The sequence below is a fragment of the Pseudorca crassidens genome, chromosome 8 (assembly GCF_039906515.1).
Source record: "Pseudorca crassidens isolate mPseCra1 chromosome 8, mPseCra1.hap1, whole genome shotgun sequence".
NCBI classification, from domain to species: Eukaryota; Metazoa; Chordata; class Mammalia; order Artiodactyla; family Delphinidae; genus Pseudorca; species Pseudorca crassidens.
Window position 1 is genome coordinate 63,185,764 of NC_090303.1, and position 15,628 is coordinate 63,201,391.

General features: G+C 41.7%; 1 protein-coding gene across 4 annotated transcripts in view; it reads left to right on the top strand.

The window, feature by feature from the left end:
* AVL9 (AVL9 cell migration associated) overlaps positions 1-15,628 on the top strand; it is a 98,975-nt gene that overhangs the window by 53,820 nt on the left and 29,527 nt on the right. For 2 of the 4 annotated variants that reach the window (XM_067746680.1, XM_067746681.1), the window contains exons 14-16: positions 1,513-1,566; positions 2,061-2,149; positions 4,485-9,636. In XM_067746680.1, the coding sequence (XP_067602781.1) occupies positions 1,513-1,566; positions 2,061-2,149; positions 4,485-4,600 (259 nt within the window). In that variant the 3' untranslated portion in view covers positions 4,601-9,636. Of the gene's footprint in view, positions 1-1,512; positions 1,567-2,060; positions 2,150-4,484; positions 10,600-14,005; positions 15,608-15,628 lie in introns of those variants that run through there. The other 2 variants (XR_010945580.1, XR_010945579.1) reach the window with 2 other exon arrangements.

Here is a 15,628-nt window from a genome sequence, read left to right on the forward strand (position 1 = left end):
ACTGATTACCATATTATTTGGGAACTATGGTAAACTTAGCTCAACTGGGGATGTGATTTAAGTGGTGCTACAAATACAAAACCCAGGAATTATGTCATAGTAACTTGCAGAAGCATCTGTAAGGAAGCAGGGTTTGGGAGAACATGTCTGCCAATATTTTGTACCTATCAAGAACAATGACTAGGTTCAGGACCGATTTGGGGGAATTTAATCCTCATACTGGGCTGTAGCAGAAACCTATGTTGCCATTTGGGTGTGGTAAAAACATAGAGAATTAAAAGGCACAAGCGTTTTAATGGTATTAAATGAAAGGACTAAGAGTTCAGAGTTTTCTCCCTCACTAACCACAAGGTCTGTGTTCTAGAGAGTAATAAGGAGAAACAGATGTGAGTTTGTTTGCCTGGCGGTGCTCCTTGTGGTAGTGCTGGGGGAGTGACCATTCGTAGTTTGGTCTCCTCCCCGGTACTCTGACCCTTAGCCTGGTCAGATCGTTACGCAGCCCCTGCGTCTGCTGTAGTGCCTTTAACTTGAAGCAGCTCGACAGATTGTGTTGCAGGTCCATATGAGGATTAGCTGGAATGTGTTTTAAAAGAATGTAAAAACAATACTTTTAAAAATATGTAAATAAATTGCGGTTACTTAGATTGAGGAGAAAGCTGAAGAAAAGGGCCAGGAAAAAAGAAAGGTAGGGAAATTATGCAGATATGACCATCAGCAGATTTTCACCAAATTCAAAACAAGAAATGATAGTCTTCAACTGTCAGCAGGGGGTATAATTTGGAAATATTCAAAACTAAATGTAAGGTTTGAGATCTATGAAACCCTTTCTTCAACTCCTAAAGATCGGAGAAGGTAGTCTTCTGACTTCCCTTAAAAGCAGCAGGCATGTTTCATCCTTTAAGCACAGTGTTTGCAGGAATAGAGAATGATGAACTAATCTCTCAATTCTTTCCAACCGGAGACTCAGAAATCCAGAAAAAGAGGGTTTGTTAACGTATGCTTAACATGGCCAATATATCAATTTGTTTTCATTTGAAAAGCCATAAAAAGCATTTTGATATTTCAATAAGCGGCTACAAATTTCTCTAGGTCACTTTCTTTGTTAGACATTGACAGAGAGACCCCTGCGTATGAGATAAGAATTTGAATATTTATTGATGCCTTCTTTTATAGTGTAAAGTTGATCAGGTTGCCTGATTTTAAAATGTCGGTGCTTGGGCCCCACCCCAGACCAGATAACTCAGAACATTAGGGCAGCACTAACACAAACCATCCCCACCCAAGGAAAAAAGCACACCTATTTTACAAGCAAGGACATAAGCTCAGAGGGACTTACATAACTGTTAAGTGGAGAGCTGTGATCAAAGCCCTGTTTCCTATATCTCATTTGGAGCACTGCCACCCGGCTGAGTCACCCCTGCGAGGGAGGTTTCCTGATTCTTCCATGTGATAACTGTGTTGCAGCTTTATTGGTGAAATACTCATAGTCTAAACTCAAACTTTGTTTTACAGCCATCCTTTCCAAGGCCAGTATTCAGTGTCAGACATGAAGTTAAGATTCTCACAGTGAGTATTTAGGGAAAATACTAGGAACAGTCTTACGTCTGAATGTATGCCATGTGTTTCATTGCTAATTGGGAATTGTTTTTCTCCACTTCACAGACTTGTGCTTCAAATAGTAACCAAATATGTGCATAACATTCTCTAGCTCAGCAGTGTGTATGTTTCAAAGTGAAAACACTGCTGTTTCATGGAGAATGGTGTGAATAGCCAGATTTGCCATTTTTGTTCTGGTGAAGTTACTTTAGCATATTGTGACTGTAGGAAGAGTTAAGCATGCATCCTTACGCCCTTACCACTTTTTGGCTCATCTGCGTATTCTTTTAGTGTTTTCTGAAGATTCACATGCTTAGAATGTTAGTAAATTAATTGATGCATAACAAATAATGCATTATTTAGCTTCTTTTCGCAGTACTGATTTGAGGGATGGTTATGGAGTGGTGAATGTATACCTGAGAAATTTTTTAAAATTGTACTTAACATTCCTCTCCTTTACTCAGTTCTGTTCAAAACAGTGAACGTGGCAAAAAACTTGGAAACGTCATGGTCACAACGAGTCGGAATGTTGTGCAAACAGGAAAAGCTGTTGGTAAGGATGTCTTGGGCAGGAACAGATTGGAATCATAACACATCTCTTCTCTATCCTCAATATGTCATTGATAAAAACATAAAGTTGTAGAGATCTGTGTATCACATAGTAATGCAAGATGGTCGAATACAGAGGTTTTTGTTTTAAATTTTGGGCTTATTCATTAAAACAATTCTTGTGGCACTAGATGATGTCAAACCAAGTTTAGCAAATTTTGTCCTGTCTGTTCTGTTACCAGGATTCAAGCTTCTCTGGAGTTTTTCCTCCATTCCCTGAGCTGCCCACAGTTCTTGTTTTTTTTTTTTTTTTTTTTTTTTAATTTATTTATTTATTTATTTTTGGCTGCACACGGGCTTTCTCTAGTTGCGGCCAGCAGGGGCTACTCTTCGTTGCAGTGCACGGGCTTCTCATTGCGGTGGCTTCTTTTTGCGGAGCACGGTGGCTTCTTGTTGCGGAGCACGGGTTCTAAGCGCACGGGCTTCAGTAGTTGTGGGTCATGGGCTCTAGAGCGCAGGCTCAGTAGTTGTGGCTCACGGGCTTAGTTGCTCCACGGCATGTGGGATCTTCCCTAGACCAGGGCTCGAACCCATGTCCCCTGCATTGGCAGGCGGTTTCCCAACCACTGTGCCACCAGGGAAGTCCCAGCCCACAGTTCTTTATAAATAGTAGAGAGCCATAATAATAAAGTAGGCATTAGGAGTTGCCGTCTTTTAAGGTAGTATCACACAATAAAGAAGATCAGTGAAACCAACAATTGTTTTTATGAAAAAATCAACAACATTAGTGAAACCTTTTAGACTAATAAAGAGAAAAAGAAGATACAAATTACCAGTATTGGGCATGAAAGAGGGGACACCACTGTAGATCTTACAGAAATTAAAAGGATAATAATATTGTGAATAATTTTATGCCAATTTTTCAACAACTTAGGTAAAATCTACAATTTCCTTGAAAGACTCAAATCGCCAAAACCAATGCAGTAAAGAAATAGAAAATCTGAATAGCCCTATATCTATTAAATAAGTTGAATTAAAATTTAAAAGCTTACCACAAGGTTTTAAATATAATCTAAACACAGATGGCTTCACTTATGAATTTTATCAAACATTTAAGGAATAATGCTACTGTTATACAAACTCTTTCAGAAAGTAGTGGTTGAGGTAATACTCCCCAACTCATTTACTTAGCCCAGTATTACCCTGATACCAAAGCCAGACAAATGGTAGCATGCTGTTGTATACACCCTTCTGTACCTTTTTTCACTTAAAATATTTTGAAGATTATTCCATACCCTTTGTAAAGAAACTTCTTGTTCCCTCTTTTCTATATTTTTAACTTTTTATTTTTATATTATTTCAAACTTAAATTGTGCAACAGTGTACAAGGAACTCCCAGTTATCTCAGATTCACTGATTATTTACATTTGGCTATGTTTGCTTTGTCATATCAGTATTGAAAATAGGACCCGTCTCCTTTCTTACCTCCTGAGAGAGCTTGGCTAACCCTTACTGAACACAACTCAAAAGCCCCAGAACTAAGTGATCTCTGCAGGGGTCCTCGTAGCTCTAACGTTCTGTATATCCAGAGATAGACAGGGTGAGAGAACTACTCCACACACTCGTCTTAGAAGAGAAACACAAGGCACATAGCCCCATCACTATGGAAAAGTAGGTAAATTCTACTTCATCATAGTTATATGATGTCAGTTGGTAGTTAATTTTTAGTGATGCTGCTGATATTTAAATTCTAAGGTCTATTCTCTTCTTCCACACTCCCTTCTTCAAGAATAGTGAGTATGGATGATTCAGCTTAAATAATTTCACTTTAACACGAGATAACGCTCTTAAAAACAGAACAAACCTCAGGCAGATAGAGCTCTGTGTGTCTTCATTTGATGCAACATCATTTTAGATGACAAAACCAAATTTCCCTAAGCAGCCTAACAACTCTTCCCTGCAGGTGGTTTTTAGTTATCAACTTGGATTTAGGGTACAGAGAGCTCATAGGACTTTTTCAGCTCTCCGAGTCATTCTGCTGCACAGCCAGTGCTGAGAACCACTGGTCTGGCACAGTGGGTATTGAGGAAAGAGTTTGCTCAAGATTTTCAAAATGCTTAGGAGAGCAGGGTCTTACACCCTGGCATTATCCAGGTTCCTCTTAGACATTCCCATGGTAAGGGATTATTTTGAAACTAGAAGTGTAAATGGTATTTTAGTAACTATTAACATATCAGTTGCAGTTAATTAACATTTATTAATTAACATTGGTTTTTCAGTGTCTCTTAACAAAAGTGAAGACATTTTTTCCTTTTGTTTTTCCCCTTCTTTCCATTCAGGCCAGTCAGTTGGAGGAGCTTTTTCCAGTGCAAAGACAGCCATGTCTTCATGGCTTTCTACTTTCACCAGTTCCACTCCACAGAGTCTCACTGAGCTGCCTGACGGGAAACCCTGAGTGGAGCAAGCCACCCAGAAGCTGCTGTCGCTTTCTTAGGTTTAAGCATCCCCTGTCTGTCTGCTGCTCCCAGACTGTTCCTCTTCATCGACCACAGGTCCACAGCAGGGACCAATAGGTCGAACTGTTTACAGGGACGGTTGCCCTCTGTGTAAATGAATGTCACGGGATGCTGAAAAGACGAAACCACAAGCGTAGCAGGGACGGCTTCCCAGGTTGGGGTTTAAATTGACTACTTTTATTTCAGTCTGAGCCTGATTGAAACACAGTGAACGTTCTAATGAATTCTGAGTTCTGATATTATACATTTGTTTACTTTAGAAAAGTTTTTACTTGGTGTAAATTTTGTTCTGTTGTTGCTGTTTGAATATCCAGATGGCTATTTATATGTGCTAAGATTAAGTTATATTACTATTTTAATTTCTCTAAAGTGGGCCCTAAAATGTGCTTACATTTAACAGTAAGGGGGCATATAATCCAGCCCTTCATTATTATCTTGCTGAGTTATATGAGGATTTTTTGTTTGTTGGTTTTCTACCCACAAAATACATTTATCACTTCACTTCCTCCTAGAAACCGTGGAAGTCAGAGGTGGTAGTTCTGAGGATGGAGTGTTTTGTTTTGTGCTTTTAATTTATTCTTTCCCAATCCTAAGCACTTGCTTTGAGGTGTCAAGGAGGGTCACTGTGCTTTCTTCCTTTTTCTAATTGTTCGAGTAGATGTGCAAAGAAACAGCATGGTGACGGTTATAGCGGTGTTCAAGCAGTTTAACTGAGTGTGTATTTAGGGCAAGACTTTTAAAGATCTAGGTGTTAGTTCTATTGACTGTAGTAATGTTGCAATCTTTACATGCATTTTTTAACCCAGAGTTTGTGCCTTCTATTTCTTCTTTTGAACAGTTTTCCATTGGGTGTTTACAGACTTACAGGTTTTTTCTTAGTCTTAATCTTCATAAAGCTTTTCAGGGCGCTTGGCCTTCCTACTTCCCTGATAGAAAATCCTCATGTAATCAATCTCTACCCCCTTCCAAAAGCAAGATGATCTGTAAATATTAAACAGAAATCTCATCTTGGCTCACATTTAGAAAAGCAAGAGAAGAAAACTACAGCCATGACATCAGTCATGTTTCATGAAGGACACCTGGGTTCATTTTAGACACAGGTGTGCTCACTACTGAATATTTTTACACAACTAGACCTCATGTGGCTGCCAGGCTCAGCTCTCATTTGCTTTTCAAGGGGACTTTGGCTGGGTGTTCTCAGGGAGTACTTACAGGCGACAGACTGCTTTTTCAGATACTTGGAAAATACATCATGAGTATAATCTACATTTGATATAAAGAGTATTGAGAAAATCGGGGACCTAATTAGGGAGGACGCTTGATTATATTTGATTTACCCTTTAAGAAATGTTTGTATAAAAAGCACTACTAGGGCGTGTGAAACGAAACATAGGGACATAATCTAAATATCCCTAAAATTTCCAATTTGTGTTTTAACACAAGTCCTGCACACCTAAAAGCGTACTTCCCTTTGAGTATAATAACTCAAGGTAAAGGGCTTATTGTGAGAACTGTATTAATTCCACTTCTGCTAGGAAAGTTTGCTTTCTCAGGAAATACTATTTGAAGAGAAGAAAGTAGTACCAAACAAAACTTTAAAAGGTACTTTAAAGTTGCACTGAGACTAACATCTTATTTTTTCGTGAGGCCGCATTGTTGAGTGGAGTGTGATAGTGTATCGGTACGCAGTTGCTACTCTCGACCGCCAGGCTGTTCACGGCGCTAAGAGTGCTGTGAGGGGTCAGCCAGCACGCTGCCGGTTCCTCCTTTCGTTTGTATAGCTTGTATAATTGGGGTGAATTCTCATCTCTCACTATTCCAAGAAGTCCAATCCACTTTGGAATCCCACTGAAATAAAACAAGTTACATAAAGTTTAACTTTGCTTTAGTATCACTCCCTATTTTATATACACCTTAATGGAACTTTCTATTCATGTTTCTGGTTAAGAGTTCAACTCTTATTTACAGTGGTCATTTAACTGGCTTTCAACATAAAGTGAGTATTTCAGAAGATAGAACTTTTGTCATAGAAATGGTCAAAAGACCATAACTCTATTTCCTTCAGGTTCTAGAAGGTATGGGCATCTTCAGGGAGTGCAGGCTATTACGTTGCTGCTGGGGGGCCCTGGGGCAGCCAGCACAGTTGCAGGCAGGAAGCCTGGCCCCTGGTCCCGGGAGCCTACGTGCTTCAAGTTTGGGTTCCTGGCTTCAGCCCAGCGTCCAGCCTGGAAGCAGTAGCCTCCTCTAGCCACTGGCTCTGTGAGTGGAGCCAGCACTGGTGTGGCTGTCTTCGGACAACTCACTGGAAAAGGTGTGTGCTTTGCTTGGCCACAGTGTTTTTGTCTGAGGACTGAGTGCATTTATGTAGGCCCGAGGGAGCTAGAGTCAGCCAGGCTTTTTCAGAGTGTTCCAGGCAACACAGACTGCATCCATAGCTTGGTGGAGACCTCGCTCCTGTCCAGGTGACTTAAAAAGAGTGTTTGGAAAATGTCCCTGGTGTGCTTTAATTCCTGCTAGGCACTGTAATGACGACATAGGTAAAGGAAAGAGGGTTGAAGCTGACCCAAGTGTCCTAAGTGAATAGGAAAAGTTGCCTGTCACAGTATGGCTTAGGGTTATTTTACATCTGCATTTGGCTCATATAACCAGTATGAATAGTCTATCCCCAAATCTGTTAGTGATTTACTAGCCCCCAGGCCCTAAAATACAATTTTCTTCTACTTTTTGCTTTAAGAAACACAGCAGCTGTATCTTTGGGCAGCAAACCAGAGCATATGGCGTGATTTCCTCAACCTTATCTTGCTTTCCAAGTCCTATATTAAGCATTGTTTTTTTTCTGTTGTTGTTGTTTTTAGAATGATTTACTTAGAAAGGCAAGGAGAAAACAAATTAGGAAGGGAGAGGTGAGAAGTTGCAAACCCAAGAGACAAGGTCCTTTAAAATCTGAATGAAAGTACGTTGAGAGCAGTATCTTTTTTTCTTTTGGTATAAATTTATTTATTTTTGGCTGTGTTGGGTCTTTGTAGCTGCGCGCAGGCTTTCTCTAGTTGAGGCGAGCGGGGGCTACTCTTCATTGCGGTGTGCGGGCTTCTCATTGTGGTGGCTTCTCTTGTTGCAGAGCATGGGCTCTAGGAGCACGGGCTTCAGTAGTTGTGGCATGTGGGCTCAGTAGTTGTGGCTCGCAGGTTCAGTAGTTGTGGCGCACGGGCTTAGTTGCTCTGCGGCATGTGGGCTCAAAAGCCCATGTCCCCTGCACTGGCAGGCTGATTCTTAACCACTGTGCCACCATGGAAGCCCGAGAGCACTATTTAATATGCTAAAGGTTATAATAATTCTTTTATGAAGAACTTAAATTTTTCATCTGCTAGTTACGAGTTTTTTGTTGTTGTTGTTGTTGTTGTTGCTGTACGCAGGCCTCTCACTGTTGTGGCATCTCCCGTTGCGGAGCACAGGCTCCGGACGCGCAGGCTCAGCGGCCATGGCTCACAGGCCCAGCCACTCCGCGGCATGTGGGATCTTCCCGGACCGGGGGCATGAACCCATGTACCCTGCATTGGCAGGCGGACTCTCAACCACTGCGCCACCAGGGAAGCCCATGAGTTTTAAAATGAGGCTTTAACTTTATCTCCCTGGCGGGCAGTTTTTGCTTTTAATTTGTTTTGTGGAAGTTAGAGTCAGTGGTCCTTTTCCCTGAGGCCTGGTGATGAGTTTAGGAGCACCCAGCCCTGTGAGGGGCCAGTGGACTTATCCTGAACCCCTTGAACTTTTATCTGCTTCAGCAGTTTGGGAAAGTAGCCTGTTAGGCTGGTAGCCGGTTAGTGTTGCCTGTCATTTTATCAGGGAGTTGGTTGGGACTCTTGAGATGGCATTGACATTTGCATGCTCTGATTGTTTGACCAGAGGTGGCACGTCATTCATGGCCTTTCCACCCAGTTCTGTGGTAGCCTCTAAACACGATAGAGAACGCAACCCTCGTTTCTAGAAGATGATTGTCATGCTGTGTAGCTCAGCGTGCCACTACGAGTTTTTTCATTCCAAGTCTTTGGACTTCGTAACATTGGAATTGTTTTCTCATCACTTCCAACATTCCATAAATATTTGTCAAGGACAAAGAAAAGGAATGTGGATCTTTATTCTTCTCATATAAATAACTTTGTACACATGACTTCCTGCTTTCACATGAAGGAGAAGAAACTAGCCCCCTTGTATGGCAGCTCCAAAACTAAAAGATTGTTGGACGTATAAGGGATTGAATATATTTTGTAAAACGCTAATGCATTTGTATCTCTGTGCTGTTCTAAAGATTACCTTTTTACTTATATTAATTAAAGATATAGAAACTATATATTTAAATCATGTTAAATGGGACACAACTTAGGGATTTTCCTCAATCTTATTTTTCATCGGCTTCTCACACTCATATAGTATGCTGCTCAAATTTTTTTGTGTGCAATATGAATATTTGAACATTTCAGTGAGGTACTGAGCCAGAAAAGGTAATTGAAGTTTTTAGAAAACTTACGTGCTTAGAAAATATATTGTTTTCTTTAAATATTAGTAATTTATAGCTGGAAATATAGGATCAAGACTTGTTTCAGGCCACTTGATCACTGGTTCCTAAATTTAGGAAGCATATGATTAACAAGTTGGTGAAAGCATTTAGTGGGTACAGGAATAGTTTAAATACTTGAGATTAAAGGTTTTTCACAAACCCCATTCTAAGAAAGTTTAGCTTAGAAATCTTAGAAAGTTTTCTTAGGAAGTTTAGAGCTGTGGTACATGTTTTGATTAGAAAGATAGTTTCTCTTTGCTCTAGTAGTTTTATAATTTGTAGTAGTCTTTTGTTTCTGTTGTCATTTGTTTTTTAAAAAATGTTAAAATTATAAATCACGTCCAATCATACTGAATTGTAAAACTTCTACTGTATCTTTATTTTAAGGAAAAATGAGAATAAAATTATCCTGTTTCTCCTGCATACAGTGGACTTGGCCTGTTTTTCTAGAAGTACCCTTCATGTTGTCAGTGTGGTTTCTGGCCTGCTTCACAGTTGGAGAGAAGGGCCAGCTTCGTTTATTAGGAAACCAGCGGAACTAAAGGACTCATTGCTCGTTTTTTTTTTTTACTCTCTCATTTTGAAAATACTTGTGGTGCTTCAGTTTGTGAGGTGGTGACCCTCGCAGCAAGAATGTTTAGTGCCTGGGGCTGCACAGAGTACAACCAAACGGAGTTTGGTCGTGCAGTAACATCTTGTCACATGCTCACGGACAGAAATCCCCAGGGGACTAGGATATTGCCCCAAGCAACCCATTTTTCCATCCGTACTGGTGAGCTTCAGAATAACCTTGACGTTTCCACTGAGGACTCCTAGCACATTTTCACATATGTATTTCCATGTACCATGGTTTCCTTATAGCTGTTTTGCAAAACAGCTTCACAGAAGAAGGAGACAAATTTCTTTGTTCCCAGGAATGTGCGCTGCCTTGAGTACAGGGTTAAATTTAAGGTACCAGTGTTCTTACAACGTGGACTGTTGCTGCCTGGAGCTGACAAGGTGACTCGGGCAGTAGAGCTCGACACCGCCAACATCTCCCTTTTCCGAGGACCTGTTCCAGCTGCGCTTCAGGCTCTGCCGTGGTGAGGGGATGGTCCCCCATCGTCTCCCAGGTCAGAGCTGCCTTCTCTTCATTCTGATAGAATGGGAGTTGCAATGATCAAACCTGGCAACATCTGGAAAGAGCAGGATTATAGAGCCAGTTTCTTCCAAGGAACCACACTTTGTGAAGGGCTCATCTCCTCCTGTGGTAATCACAGGCTTAGGGAACTGCTCTGCAGCAGGACTGATCTGTCCAAGTTCACAATCGACAAATCCCCAGCGGAGCTTCCAGTCGCGTGACCGACAGCCAACTCCAGTCGAGGCGGCTAAGGTCATCCAACACAGGTAACACACTTTGTATGGCTGTGGATTCAGAGGCCGGGGAGTGTCTGGGGCAGGAAAGCCAGATGGTTGTGCTCTTTGCTCTTGATCCCATGTATACCTGTTTTGGAACCACTGACATCCCAGCCTAACACAAAAACTAAGATTCAAATGTTTCTAAATGTGTATGTTTTATCCTTCACCAGAGCTGGCTTCCCTCCTGGGACACATTGACGTGGAGGGTGGGAAAATGGCGAAAGCCACTTGATAACATACTGATCATTGTTGAAGCCAGGAGATTTGCTAGACTATTCTGGTGTCAATGTATGTTTGAGAATTTCCATAATGAAAAGTTAAAAACTCCTTGCTCGCCATTAAACAACTCTGCTGCTGCTGAAAAGGCTCCACCCTCTGTCCTCCCTGCCCGCCCCCCGGCCCCCGACCCTGGCAATACTCTCCAGTAGTTGCAGGGAATTTTGAAGCCTTCAGTTGGGCTCTCGGCATCAAATCAGTGTGTCTGCTAGTCCTCTTCTGACCTTACGTGGTTCCAGTCACTTGTCCTTGTAAAGCAGAATCTCTCTCGAGTTAGCTTTAGAATGGAAGGGCTGGGAAAGAACAGAAAATAAGTTTTTGAAAAAGTTTGTTCCATCACTAAGTTCCTACTGTTCTTCCTCAGTAACTCGTCTTCGTTCCATCGCTTTCTAACTTCACTTCCGTCATTCCTGGTCTATTATGCCTGAGCCTTTATCAGTTTCTCTACTTTCAGTCCACCCTACCCCTCACACCCAGAATCATCTCCCTAAGACATTAGGGTTTTTTGTTTATTTTAAGACACCAATTGTACTTGAACATTTGTTACTTTTTTTTTTAAATTAATTAACTTATTTTTGGCTGTGTTGGGTCTTCGTTTCTGTGCGAGGTCTTTCTCTAGTTGCGGCGAGCGGGAGCCACTGTTCATCACGGTGCGCGGGCCTCTCACTATCGCGGGCTCTCTTCTTGTGGAGCACAAGCTCCAGATGCGCAGGCTCAGTAGTTGTGGCTCACGGGCCTAGTTGCTCCGCGGCATGTGGGATCTTCCCAGACCAGGTCTCGAACCCGTGTCCCCTGCATTGGCAGGCAGATTCTCAACCACTGCGCCACCAGGGAAGCCCCATTAGGGTATTTTTAATTGTCCCTTTGCTGCATGGTAATCCTCCAAGTCTACTTACTGTCTACAGAATTAAATCCAGATTCCTGAATCAGGCACTCAGGGTCCACCACACAGTAACATCCCAAACTTCTCTCCTGACGCCCTGGCCTCCACAAGCCCCCTGGCTAAGTGACACCTTTGCTATGGTCACGCTTTCCCACCCCTCTAGTTGTTGGAGAAGCATTATTGAGAGAACCCCTGATAGACACTTAACTGAAGGTCAGCTCCAGCCTCTCTTGCTCTTCAAAGTCTCCCCTGGGGCTACTCGGAGTTCCTTCTAAAATACTTGGACTCAGCTTTGATTGAGCACCACGCAAATAGGTGCTTCTGTCTTGGAGATTTTCAACCAGTAAAACTTTAAGAAAGGGACGGGCAACTTAAGTGCGAAATACACATACAGAAAAGAAATGTATACATTAAGCTTAACCAATCACACAACTAGTATCCAGGCAAGAAATAGCATAGTGCCCGCACCTAAAATGCGCTGCCCCTTGTGTCTCTCCCAGATCATAATTCTTCCTTCTCCAGATGTGTTTGGTTTTCTGATTTTTGAGATAATCGTTTTCTTATAATTCGACCTCCTCCTTCCTGTGTATGTTTCCCAAACAGCATTGTTATTTTTTGTCTGTTTTTGAACTTGTATAAACGGTATCACACCATTCGTATTGTCTTTTTCTGCTTAATTTTGGTTTTAGGAGATCATTGTCTTTCACTGCTTTTTTAAGCTGTTCCACTGTACGACTGCACCACAGTTTATCCAGTCTGCTATGGGTGGGCGTTGGTTGTTTCTGGTTTGAAGCTAATGTGAAGAGCAGTGCTGCTCTGACCCTTCTAGTATGCATCTCCCAGTGCACCTGTGCATGTTTTCTCTAGGGTATAAATGTGGGAATGAAACTGCAGGGTCATGGGAATATGTATCTCTTCAAACTTTTTAGTTAATGCCAACCTGTTTTTCAAAGGGATGATACCATTTTACCCTCCCACCAGCAGGGAATGAGAACAACATTGTTCCACATTGTCTCCCATGCTTTGGTATCACCAGGAATTTAAATTTCTGCTGATTTGATGGGTGTAAGATGGTATCTCCTTGTGGGTTTTAATTTGCATTTCCCTGTGTACAAATAAAATTGAGTACTTTTTAATTTACTTATTGACTGTTTAGATTTCCACTTTCATGAAATGCCTATTCGTCTTTTACCCATTTTTCTGTTAGGTTATCTGTTTCTTATTTGCTTGCATTTTAATTTTACGAGTGTGTATGTATGTGTGTATACCTCAATCTATAGATAGATAGACGATAGATAGATGGATTTCTGGATACTATTTCTTTGTCAATTATGTGTGTTGCAAATACTCATTCCGTGACTTACCTTCATTCTTTATGGTCTCTTGTGATGCATAGAGTTCTTAATGTAGTCAAATTTATCTTTCCTCTTATGATTAGAGGAAATGATATCTTTTTGTGTTTTATTTAAGAAACTTTTCTCTACCTCAAGGTCATAAGGATATTCTCTGTAATCTTCTAGGAGTTTTTCAGTTTTGCCCTTCACATTTAGGGCTTTCTTCACCTGAGATTTCTTTCCCAGTCCCCACTCCGCCCTCCCCTCCCCGATATGGCTAGAAAGTTTTGGCACTTCTTATTTGGCCAAGTAAGGACTCTATTTATTTATTATTTATTTATTGGTTTTTAAAAACCTTTTATTGAAATATAGTTGATTTACAATGTTGTGTTCTAGGTGTACAGCAAAGCGATTCAGTTTTATATATGTATATTATATATATATATAATATATATATACACGCACTGCTTTTTAGATTATTTTCCATTATAGGTTATTACAAGATACTGAGTAGAGTTCCCTGTGCTATACAATAGGTTCTTGTTGGTTATCTGTTTTATATATAGTAGTGTGTATATTTTAATCCCAAACTCCTAATTTATCCCACCCCTGTCCCCTTTCCCCTTTCCCCTTCGGTAACCGAAGTTTGTTTTCTATGTCTGTGAGTCTATTTCCGTTTTATAAATAAGTTCATTTGTATCAGTTTTTTAGATTCCATATATAAACCATATCATATGATATTTGTCTTTCTCTTATCACTGTCACTTTTTACAAAGACGTTTTAATACCAAAACATGGGAAGAGCGTAGGGTCAGAGTAAAGGAGAATCCTTTAAATCAAATTAGTAACTCTTTGTGTTGTATGAGTTTAATTTGTCCCTATTTTTCTCATTTTGTTACAGGTCCTGTGCAAAACTTTGCCTCAGCATGAGTTTTTGAAGACAGAGGAGGGAACCCAATTTTTTTTACTTTGAAGGGCTGATGTTCTCCAAGTCTAGCAGTCACATAAATGTCTGGTGTGTCCGGAACTGTCCTGGGCAGCCACAAGCCCTAGGGACTTTTAGCACCGAAGCAGAGACTCACACTGGCCTCCAGAGATCCAAGATGTGCACATCTTTGGCTACTTGCCCTGGGAAGTCACTTTCAGAACTAACCCATGTCCCTCACACTGCATTTTAAACCCTACCTTCTTCCCATCAAATATTTGAGTGCCTACTGTGTACACACACAGTACATGCCACCCACATAGCAGGGGGAGAATGGATGGTTACCATAGTGGGTAAAGAGGCTGGGTCAAAGGTCAGCCCAGTGTGTTTGAGCAGGTGGCCAGCTCCTTTTTGGCAGGGGTGAGTAGATGTTTCTTCCCCTGAAGGCTAAGTGATAGTTTTAGGAGTGAGGTGGGTTTAGATACAAAGGGCTCCAGGGCCTAGGAGAACAACATAGGCAAAGACTGGGAAGCAGTGAATGTTCTTTGGTGTGGCTGGAACCTAAATGGCAAGGGGGGATGGGCAAGAGATGAGGCTGTAAGATAAGGCCAGGTTTGGAAAAAGAGATACCTGTCAGCCTGGCAGAGGGGGGGTGGACTTGATCTAAAAGGGTAGGGGAAAACCTTAAAGGGCTCTCCAAGGGCAAGTGGCAGGTTGGGTGCTGCATTTGAGAAAGTTCATTCTGGGTTGGGCACCACTGCATTTGCATAGCCATTAGCTCTAGTGATGTCTCTCTGAACTCAGCCATCACCGCTTTCCTTTTCCTCAAGGGCCCAATCTCTTAGCTTTGTACCAACTTTAAATCCCATTTGCCCCAAACGATGGGCCCCAGAACAAAACTCCTATGGACCCAGCCCTCAGTCAAAAACCAGTCATCCTGATGTCACCCTGAGAACTGTTTTCCTTTGATTTCTCCAGCTGTTAGACTAGCGGGGGGGGGGGGGGGGGGGGCGGGCTTGTGAAGGAGGAGCGGCTCTAAAGTGATTGTGGGAGGTGCCGGGAGAGCCCGGAGGACACTTCAGCATCTGCTGAGGTTACTCTTTTTGGCAAAGGGGAGACCCAAGAGACCCGTGCCGCCACCACCATGTTGATAAACCTGGGTGAAACTCACTGTTTCTTCCTAAAGTTTACAAGCAGGAAGGGAATACTTCATATGTTCTAAAAGTCCATCTGCAGTTAACATCCGGACTTTCATTTATATTCGATCTAATCCATGGAATTTTTATTCTGATCAGCGTTACCAGATGAGCCATGTGCACTGAGGAATGATTAGCCCAAAGTAGGACAGAAGAGAATCTGAAAAGTAGCCTTTCCACCTGCCCCCTGGCTCTGCCCTAGAAAACAGTCAGTCAGCAGCACTTCCTAGAAACCACGGAGACAGAAGTTACGCTGCACCGTCTTCAGCTGCAGGAATCCTGAATTGGTTCTTTGTACAAGATCATCCATTACACGCCAAAGCCTCAGTGCCCTCGATAGATCATTCACTCCCACTAAATGCCTTAGAAATGGAAATTCCAGGTAAGGTTTTAACACATGAAG